At 38.4% G+C, this 10,740-nt stretch overlaps 1 protein-coding gene across 1 annotated transcript; it reads left to right on the forward strand.

The window, feature by feature from the left end:
• Nucleotides 1-7,062: 7,062 nt before the first annotated feature.
• On the forward strand, nucleotides 7,063-8,040 carry LOC133261487 (olfactory receptor 8U9-like). The gene has a single exon (XM_061439966.1). It carries the CDS (start codon nucleotides 7,063-7,065, stop codon nucleotides 8,038-8,040), a length of 978 nt encoding a protein of 325 aa, XP_061295950.1.
• The last annotated feature ends 2,700 nt before the right edge of the window (nucleotides 8,041-10,740 follow it).

The following is a 10,740-nucleotide window of genomic DNA, read 5'->3' on the forward strand; positions in this document are numbered from 1 at the left end:
TATGCATATACCATTTTTGTTTGTTCATTTGTTATTTGGTAGACATTTGGATTATTCTATTTTTTGCTTATTATGAATATTGTTGGTATGTATATTTGTGTAACTGTCTCATGTTCATATTTTTATTGGATTGATATTTTGGAGCAGAATTGCTAGGGTGATTGGAGAGTCTTATGTTAAATCTTTTATGAAAATACAAATAAAAGTTCCAAAGTTTTTATTCTAACAGATATATGAGTGTTTTAATGTCTTTACACTTGGTATTGACAGTCATTTTGATTAAAGTCATCCTAGTGTATTTGTAGTGAAACAGTGCTGTGGTCTTAATTTGCTTTTCCTTAGTGGCTGATGATTTTGAGTTTGATATTGCTATTAAATAGGCAGCTGATCTGCTAGTCTATTGGTTTTACCAACCAGTACTGTGACTTCACATTATCTACAACTTTAGTATTTCCAAGAAAAGCCACTGAGATCACATTTGCTTTGAAATTTCATCTCTAAAAATGGAGTTTTCAAGCTCTACATCATATTAAATTAGCCCATACTAGCAGCAAAGCTGTAGATCCTCATGACACCGTTCAAACTTCAATTTTATTTATTGCAGCCATATTCATAATTAATAGCGAAAACAGCCATTTCTCCTTTAGTAGGTGAATGCATAAACAAATTGTAATACACCCATACAATGGAATACTATTCGGAAATAAGGGGGATTGGGATATCAAGGTACAAGCAGAGATGGGACATTTGTTCAAATGTAGATTCATTTATAAATTTAATTAATGAAATAAATTATCTATGTATATTCTATGTATATTCATAGAATATTTAATATCTCCAATATACTGTTTCTGCCTATATAATTCCTATCCTGATCATCACCTACAGAATATAATCAAGCTGCTATTTTTTTAAAAATTTTATTTTATTTTTAAACTTTACATAATTGTATTAGTTTTGCCAAATATCAAAATGAATCCATCACAGGTATACATGTGCTCCCCATCCTGAACCCTCCTCCCTCCTCCCTCCCCATACCATACCTCTGGGTCGTCCCAGTGCACTAGCCCCAAGCATCCAGTATCGTGCATTGAACCTGGACTGGCATCTCGTTTCATACATGATATTTTACATGTTTCAATGCCATTCTCCCAAATCTTCCCACCCTCTCCCTCTCCCACAGAGTCCATAAGACTATTCCATACATCAGCGTCACTTTTAAATATTTAATGTCTCATTGAAAAGACTGATGCTGAGGCTGGAGCTCCAAAAATTTGGCCACCTGAGGTGAAGAGCCGACTCATTGGAAAAGTCCTGGATTCTGGGAAAGATTGGAGGTGGGAGGAGAAGCAGACAACAGAGAATGAGATGGTTGGACAGCATCAATGACTCAGTTGACATGCTGCTGCTGCTACTGCTAAGTCGCTTCAGTCGTGTCGGACTCTGTGTGACCCCATAGACGGCGACCCATCAGGCTCCCCTGTTCCTGGGATTCTCCAGGCAAGAACACTGGAGTAGGTTGCCATTTCCTTCTCCAATGCATGAAAGTGAAAAGTGCAAGTAAAGTTGCTCAGTCATATCTGACTCTTAGCTACCCCATGGACTGAAACGTATCAGGCTCCTCCATCCATGGGATTTTCCAGGCAAGAGTACTGGAGTGGGGTGCCATTGCCTTCTAGCAAACACTGGGGGATGATGAAGGACAGGGAAGCCTGGTGTGCTGCAGTCCATGGGGTCACAAAAAGTTCGATACGACTGACTGAACAACAACACTTTAGATATTTTGTGAAATTTTTAGCTGTAGATATGCAGTTCTCCAAAAATGGACTTGTGTTAATATATCTTCAGTCAGCCTTCACCTCCCAACTGAGCACAGACTGTTAATTTTTTTGATGATCCCACTTACATTACTCTGAGGTAAAGTCCTTTGGGACAGAGATACTGACAAAATCATGCAGTAATCTGTTATCCAAACTATTAGGAAGAGAAATTTGTGTGGCCTCTGCTCAGGTAGGTTAGAAGAATGCATTTCATTTATTTATTTTTTAAATATATGCATTTTAAAATGGCAAGCTATGAGTCACAGATGTGGAATAACATTGCTATAGTAGCTCAAGATAAGAATTTTTAAAATTAAAGAGTATAATATTAATACAATGGGCTAGTAAAAACAATTTGAAATACATTTTGTAACCTAAAGATAGTGCTTTATCTGTATTTATATTAGTTTTGGCAAAAGTATCAAAAACATCTAGTTTTTAAAGTAAACAGTTAAAGAATTAGAAGGAAGTGGAGCAATAACCTAGTCTGCTTCTGCTGCTGCTGTTAAGTTGCTTCAGTTGTGTCTGACTCTGTGGGACCCCATAGACGGCAGCCCGCCAGGCTCCCCCGTCCCTGGGATTCTCCAGGCAAGAACACTGGAGTGGGTTGCTATTGCCTTCTCTGATAACCTAGTCTAGTGCCTTTTAAAATATATATTGTTGTTGTTAGTTGTTCACTCACTAAGTAGTGAGTGACTCTTCACGACCCAGTGGCCTGCAGATGCAAGGTCCCCGCATCCTTCACTATCTCCTGGAGTTTGCTCAAATTCATGTCCACTGAGTTGGTGATGCTATCTAAACATCTCATCTTCTGTCATCCTCTTCTACTCCTGCCTTCAATCTTTCCCAGCATCAGGGCTTTTTCCAACAAGTCAGCTCTTTGTATCAGGTGGCCAAAATATCAGAGCTTTAACTTCAGCATCAGTCCTTCCAAAGAATATTCAGGGTTGATTTCCTTTAAGATTGACTGGTTCAACATATATACACGAATAAATTGAACTCCAAAATGTTCAAGTGGGTTTCCCAAGCTCATGTAACTAATTAAAGACAGAACCAAGTCTAGAAGGTAAAGTTGAATACGCATGATGTATGCATATGTCTAGAATTTATAGAAATTATGCATGTACTTAACTAGTTGCTCAGTGCCTAAGCTCCTAAGCTGAGCACTGAAGGACTGATGCTTTTGAACTGTGGTGTTGGAGAAGACTCTTGTTGTCCCTTAGACTGCACAGAGATCCAACCAGTCCATCCTAAAGGAAATTAGTCCTGAATATTCATTGGAAGGACTGATGTTGAAGCTGAAACTCCAATACTTTGGCCACCTGATGCAAAGAACTGACTCATTTAAAAAGATACAATATTGTAAAGTAAAAAAAAGAAAAGAAAAGATCCTGATGCTGGGAAAGATTGAAGGCAGGAGGAGAAGGGGATGACGGAGGATGAGTTGGTTGGATGGCATCACCGACTGGATGGACACGAATTTGAGTGAACTCTGGGCGTTGGTATGGACAGGGAGGCCTGTCGTGCTGCAGTCCATGGGGTCACAGAGAGCTGGACACGACTGAGTGACTGAACTGAGCTGAACCATCTAGTTGTTTTTTTATGTATTCTCTGCTTGAAACATCCTTGTCTTAAATCTTTCCATGATAATTTTGACATGCATATCCCGGGAAATCTTCCCTTAACTGTCCCCTCCTCAAAGTCTTCTAGTTTTCAGGCCTCCTCTCATATGTGTTTCTGGTGTACAGCACTGAGCTCCATTAGGTTATTATACATTATTCCAAATAGGCTTGATTGCTCTCTTCCTGTTTTTACTCCCTGATATCTGAAGTCTGACTTTTATTGGATGTCGCCTCAAAGCACAGAAAGATATTTAATAATATGGAGTCAGTAAAGATGTTTTAATGCATTCAAATTGCAAAGTAATGACTTATGTTGCTCTTATATATGTGTATATGTTTATTATTAAAAAATAAAAATTACAGTTTTGACTCTATGAAGAGATTTGAAAAAAGCAGGCATATGATTGACCACATTGCAATCTATGTCAAAACTATGCTTTCTACTTTGGGAGGATTATATCAGATAAATGTCATCATTATATGCTTAGAGATAGCCACCAAAATGAAGAATATAACTTAAGAATAAGGAGACGAAATGGTTAAATACAATTAGCATGATATGAATCTTTAATTAACCCAGATAAGATTTAATTTCCCGTTACCCTGGTGGCTCAGTGGTAAAAGAATCTGCCTGCCAGTACAGGAGACCTGAGTTTGATTTATCCCTTGGTCAGGAAGCTCCTCTGGAGGGGGAAATGGCAATCCACTCCAATATCCTTGACTGGGAAATCAATGAACAGGGGTGTCTGGTAGGCTACAATCCTTGGGATTGCAAAGAATTGGACACAACCGAGAGACTAACACTTTACCTAACATTTAGAAGAGACTTCACTAAAAAATAATTTTAAAAAATAACAAAAACAAAAGGACTGAGAACAAGGCAAGGCTGTCAAACATAAAGTATCGAAACTCTATCAAGGACAGAGTTATGGAAACATTTGGTTTTATAAATGTGAGAGAAAATATAAATAGAGTATGTCTGAACTGATTTTACAACACAAATATGAAATATGTTAACTAAACTTGGGAAGCAACTTCAAAGAAGAGGTGATAATTAAATGGGCCTTAAAAGTAAATAGTTTTCCCTTTATGTATTTTTCTTGTAGGGAAGTGTACTAGGAATGGCAAAGACAGTGGAAGAGAAGCAAAGCAAGTCATGTTTTTATTGACAAAGAGACCAGTGGGCATCCCTTATTGGTTGGGAGAGTTGAATGGAATCAGAACAATAAGACTATTCAGGGACACAATTATGAAAGGTCACATATATTGAAAAATATAATTTACACCTTATTTTTGATATACAGCAAAATGCTATCTATGTATAAATGTCAAAGTTTTGTGTTTTGGAAGTAGAGAAAGATGACTGAGAGGAAGAGACCAGAAAAATAAAGAACGTGTGAATAGAGCTTTTTTTTTTTTTTTCTTTTTTCTTTCTGATCTAGTCTACTGTCTTTTCTTTGAGACTCTAAGTAGTATTTGGAAATTAATAATTCTCAACATATATTCTTGAATGAGGGAATGAGTGAACTGAAATAGGCTCCTAAAGAAGCAACATTTAGACATGAAAAGCCCTGAAAGTGAAGTTGCTCAGTCGTGTCTGACTCTTTGCGACTCCATGGACTGTAGCCCACCAGGCCCCTCAGTCCAGGCAAGAGTACTAGAGTGGGTTGCCATTCCCTTCTCCAGGAGATCTTCCCCACCCAGGGATTGAACCCAGGTCTCCCACATTGTAGGCAGATGCTTAACTGTCTGAGCCACCAAGGAAGTCCTTTAGACATAACCAAGACAAATGTTACAGATAGGAGGTGCACAGTCTTGGCTATAGATCAGAGTGGGAGGTGTAGCCTAGACCTGTTTATCGATAAGTTGTTTATCTGTGTTTGTGAAAATGCTGATGGTGGGGGATGGGCTAGATTATAGTTTTTGATATTGTGCTTGTAATGGCCTCTGTATAATGAACTCAATTTTTAGAGTCTTGGCCTGTATAATTTGGACAAAATAAAATAGAACAGATTACAGTACAACACAATGGACCATGCCAGGTAAGTGATGCCAGGTAATCAGAGTAGTATTCTAGATGCATTTATTAGTCAACACCATCATGTAAAAGGTATTTATTTCTGTGATTTGTAGTCAAAAAGTTTGAGTCTGAAAGCTAGTTGTCTAGAGAAGTGGCTTGGTCTGGGCAGTTCTATGAACAAAAACATTGTCTCTTTTTTTCTTTCTTTTTTTTTATTTATTCAAAAATTACATTTGTTTTTTTTTAATTTAATTTTATTTTTTAACTTTACAATATTTTATTGGTTTTGCCATATATCAACATGAATCAGCCTACTCAGCCATTTGTTTTTTAAAATGCAAATTATTTTCATTTCTTTTGATCATGTAAATTCCTGCTTTAGAGATAAAAATGTGCAATATTATAGCAAAAAAAAAAATCTGGAAATAATTTGCTTCTTACCATAGAACTAATAAGATATAGTGATAGCATAATAATAAGGTGTGGACTCAAGTCAGAAACTCACAGATTTGCAACACAACTAATCATATGCAGACCAGCCTGCTGATTTTGTTTGGGATGCTTGTTTTGATCTCCTTTTCCTTATATGCAGAGTGAGCGTAATGATATGATTTTAGGTTTAAAGTTTTGGTAAAACAAATGAAGTAAATAAACTCATTGTTTTCTTCCATACTTACCTATTTTCAGTATTTGCATTATTAACATAACTAAGAAGATAGGCTATAATTGATAGTGACCTTTTAGTGATAAATTATTAAAGGAAAACAGAAAATGCAGAACTGTGTTTCCGCCTGCCTTGGAATAATATGGAGTTCTGTCTGCACAGGTACAATGACAGATACATCAAAGACAAGTGCCACTGCAGAATATTTCCTTTATGCTATTAATGCTAACAGTTTCTCAATAAAAGAAAAATAGCTACGGACTTCCAGTGGTTAAGACTTTGCCTTTCAGTGCAGGGGTATGGGTTCCCAGATGACACTAGTGGTAAGGAAGCTGCCTACCAATGCAGGAGACTCAAGAGAAGTGGGTTCTGTCCCTGGGTTGGGAAGATCCCCTGGAGGAGGAAATAGCAACCCCCTCCAGTATTCTCGCTGGGAGAATCACCTGGATAGAGGAGACTGGCAGGCTACATACAGTCCACTGGATCACAAAGATTCAGACATGACTGAGAGTCTGAGCAATAACTGGATAAAATACAATAAAACAGATTAATTAGGTAAGATAGCACTTGACTCAAGGCCAAAAAAATAAAATAAAATAAAAATAAAACATAAAGCAGAAGCAATATTGTCATGAATTCACTTTAAAGAATGGCTGAAGATTTTAATAAGTCAGATTAAAGTTGCAGACAGCTTAATGTTCAGGAACTTTCAACAGAAACCAGAATGTTCCACAGCTCCCTTCTTTGTATAAACAATGAATCCGGGAGAGGACAGCTATGCCTTTCTCACGTTTATCTGTTTCTACTCTCCATCCCATTCCCAGAATCCCTGTATGCTAACTATATGTTAGCATTAAATCTCCTTACAAGATATCAAAGCATAAAAATACCACTTATATAACGGCAACTTGAATTTGTCTTTTTTTATACTTCCTCATGCAGATATCTGGAAGAGATATGGCACAGATCAACTGCACTCAGGTGAAGGAGTTTATTCTCGTTGGCCTCACAGATCAAGAGGAGTTGAAGACGCCCCTCTTTGTCCTGTTCTTATCCATCTACCTCTTCACAGTAGCAGGCAACCTTGGTCTGATCCTAGTCATCAGAACAGATTCAAGACTCCACACGCCAATGTACTTCTTCCTTAGCAACCTGGCCTTTGTTGATTTCTGTTATGCTTCTGTCGTTACACCCAAAATGCTTGGAAATTTCTTGTACAAGCAAAATGTTATCTCTTTCAACTCATGTGCTGCCCAGTTAGGCTGTTTCCTCACCTTCATGGTATCCGAGTGCTTGCTACTGACTTCCATGGCCTACGATAGATACGTGGCCATTTGTAACCCTCTCCTCTATTTGACCTCAATGTCCCGAGGAATCTGTATTCAGCTCATAGCTGCCCCCTACAGCTATGGCTTTTTGATGGCTCTGTTTCACACCATCTTCACTTTTCGTCTCTCTTATTGCCACTCGAATACCATCAACCATTTCTACTGCGATGACATGCCTCTTCTCAGGCTCTCTTGCTCAGATACGCGTTCCAAACAGCTATGGATTTTGGCCTGTGCTGGTGTTACTCTCATCTCCTCTGTTCTGATTGTCTTTATCTCCTACATGTTTATTATTTCTACCATCCTGAGAATGCGCTCAGCTGAGGGAAGATGCAAAGCCTTCTCCACATGTAGCTCCCACATGCTTGCAGTCACCATATTCTATGGGACCCTCATCTTTATGTACTTACAGCCAAGTTCTCAGCATTCTCTTGACACAGATAAGATGGCCTCTGTCTTCTATACAGTGATCATTCCCATGTTGAACCCTTTAATCTACAGCCTCAGAAATAAGGATGTTAAAAATGCCCTGAAAAAAATCATCACCAATAAAAACCAGGCTTCTGTGTTCACATTTAAAAAATGATCCAAATAAATAAATGTGGACTTTCTCTCATGGTGCATTTTTTTTTTTTTTTAGTTGACTATAAAAAACTAGTCAAATGACCTTATTTGGTGTTCAATAAAGATTTCTTCAAACTAAAATAAATTCATTCTCTGAATTCTTTGTAATCAAACTTGACTTAGAATAATAATTTATATGTAGAAAGTATCATAGGAACTTACATGCCATTTCTCAAATTTTATATATGCATATATATATTTACACATAAAATTATATATAAGTATATTTATATATTTATAAAAATCCATTTCATCTGATAGCAACATAACTAGATATAAGCCAAAGGTAGGCAAAACTGAGTTCCCTTTAATACTCAGTTTAAAATTATAAGAATGCTTTAATAATGTATCTTAGACTGCTTTTGTAATATATTCCCAATTAAATGCTAAGAGAAAACTGTAAATCAGTGATTTCAATCTGAATTGATTTTTCTCCCAGGGGCTATTTGGCAATGTCTGGAAATATTTTTGATTTTCACCATGACAAGGTGGTGTAAACGAGTAGCCTTGTTATGTAGGCAATCAAGGGTGTGGGTGTGTTAGTCGCTCAGTCGTGTCCGACTCTTTGTGACCCCATGGGCTATAACCTGCCAGGCTTCTCCATCCATGGGATTCTCCAGGCAAGAATATTGGAGTGGATTGCCATCTCCTTCTCCAAGGCTGTAGAGGCTGCTACATAAACTGTAGTGGACATGAAAAATTCATTACACACAAAACAATTATACAGTCCTAAACACTAAGTTTCAATGCTGGGAAAGTCTTCCCTCAACAGCTGTTTTCTAAGAATTGTAGACTTCATCCTGGTCATACTGGTGAATGGTGTTACTAAGGCTTCCTATGTTCTTGGCCACTCAGTCGTGTCTGACTCCCTGTGGCCCCCATGGACTGTAGCCTATCATGTTCCTCTGTCCATGGAATTTTCCAGGCAAGCATACTGGAGTGGGTTACCATTTCCTCCTTTTGTGTCTCCTGCCTTAGCAGGTAGATTCTTTACCACTAGCCACCTGAAAAGTCTCCTATAGACTTGCCGTTTGCCCTTTATTTTTTTTTTTTCCATCAGTTCAGTTCAGTCGCTCAGTTGTGTCTAACTCTTTGTGACCCCATGAACTGCAGCACGCCAGGCCTCCCTGTCCATCACCAACTCCTGGAGTTCACTCAAACTCACTTCCATCGAGTCAGTGATGCCATCCAGCCATTTCAACCTCTGTCGTCCCCTTCTCCTTCTGCCCCCAATCCCTCCCAGCATCAGAGTCTTCTGCAATGAGTCAACTCTTCCCATGAGGTGGCTAAAGTACTGGAGTTTCAGCTTTAGCATCATTCCTTCCAAAGAAATCCCAGGGCTGATTCCTTCAGAATGGACTGGTTGGATCTCCTTGCAGTCCAAGGGACTCTCAAGAGTCTTCTCCAACACCACAGTTAAAAAGCATTCACAGTTCAACTCTCACATCCATACATGACTACTGGAAAAACCACAGCCTTGACTGGACGGACCTTTGTTGGCAAAGTAATGTCTCTGCTTTTGAATATGCTATCTAGGTTGGTCATAACTTTCCTTCCAAGGAGTAAGCATCTTTTAATTTCATGGCTGCAATCAACATCTGCAGTGATTTTGAAGCCCCCCAAAATAAAGCCTTACACTGTTTCCACAGAAAACTAGTCAATCTTTTTTCCATCAAGTGCCATTAAATCCCCAGTTGAATTATGCTTTTCTGTTCACATATGTCACTTTCTATTTCATAAATCTTGAGGTGACTGTGTCACTTCTTCATGAATTTATAATTGCAAATTTACTGTGTTTTCCTGTTATTATTATTAAAAACTTGTCTTTGTTTACTGTAGTCCTATTTTTCTATGACTTTAATATAAAGTCTCTCTTATAGTCTCTTATAGTTACTATTTTCATGGAATCATTTTCTATCATTTTACTTTAAAAATACATATTTATTATTTTATTTTGGCTGCACTGGGTCTTCTTTGCTGTGAACTGGTTTTCTCTAGCTTTGGTGAGTGGTACTACTCTCTAGCTATAGTATCCAGGCTTCTCACTATGGTGAGTTCTCTTGATACAGAGTTATGGCTCTTGAGCGCGGTCTCAGTAGCTGCAGTGCACAGACTTAGTTGCCTTGAGGCATATGGAATCTTCCCGGACCAGTGACTGAACCCATGTCCCCTGCATTGGCAGTGGCAAAAACTGAGTGAAAATTGTGTCTTTTTTAGACAGGCAGCTGTTGGATTTTGCCTTTTTAAAGTAACTAAATGTATATGCCTTTTGATTGGTGTAATTAGTACCTTTCTACTTAATGACATCTGGAGGGCTTGTTAGAACACGTATTGGTGGATCAAACTTCCAGAGTTTAAGATCAGTAGGTCTAATTCTTTGAGGGATTCCCTGGTGGCTCAGACGGTAAAGCATCTGCCCACAATGCGGGAGACCCGGGTTCAATCTCCAGGTCGGGAAGATCCCCTGGAGAAGGAAATGGCAACCCACTCCAGTATACTTGCCTAGAAAATCCCACGGATGGGGGAGCATGGTGCGCTATAATCCATGGGGTTGCAAAGAGTCGGACATGACTGAGCAACTTCATGGAGGTTTCATGGAGGTCTGATTCAGAGCAAGTAAAAAAAAGTTGCATTTTCAACAGCTACTTATAGTCTCCAAGTG

The sequence above is a fragment of the Bos javanicus genome, chromosome 15 (genome assembly GCF_032452875.1).
Source record: "Bos javanicus breed banteng chromosome 15, ARS-OSU_banteng_1.0, whole genome shotgun sequence".
NCBI classification, from domain to species: domain Eukaryota; kingdom Metazoa; phylum Chordata; class Mammalia; order Artiodactyla; family Bovidae; genus Bos; species Bos javanicus.

Coding starts and splice junctions, on each gene's coding strand:
- LOC133261487 (XM_061439966.1), top strand. CDS start 7,063: ATGCAGATATCTGGAAGAGATATGGCACAGATCAACTGCACTCAGGTG.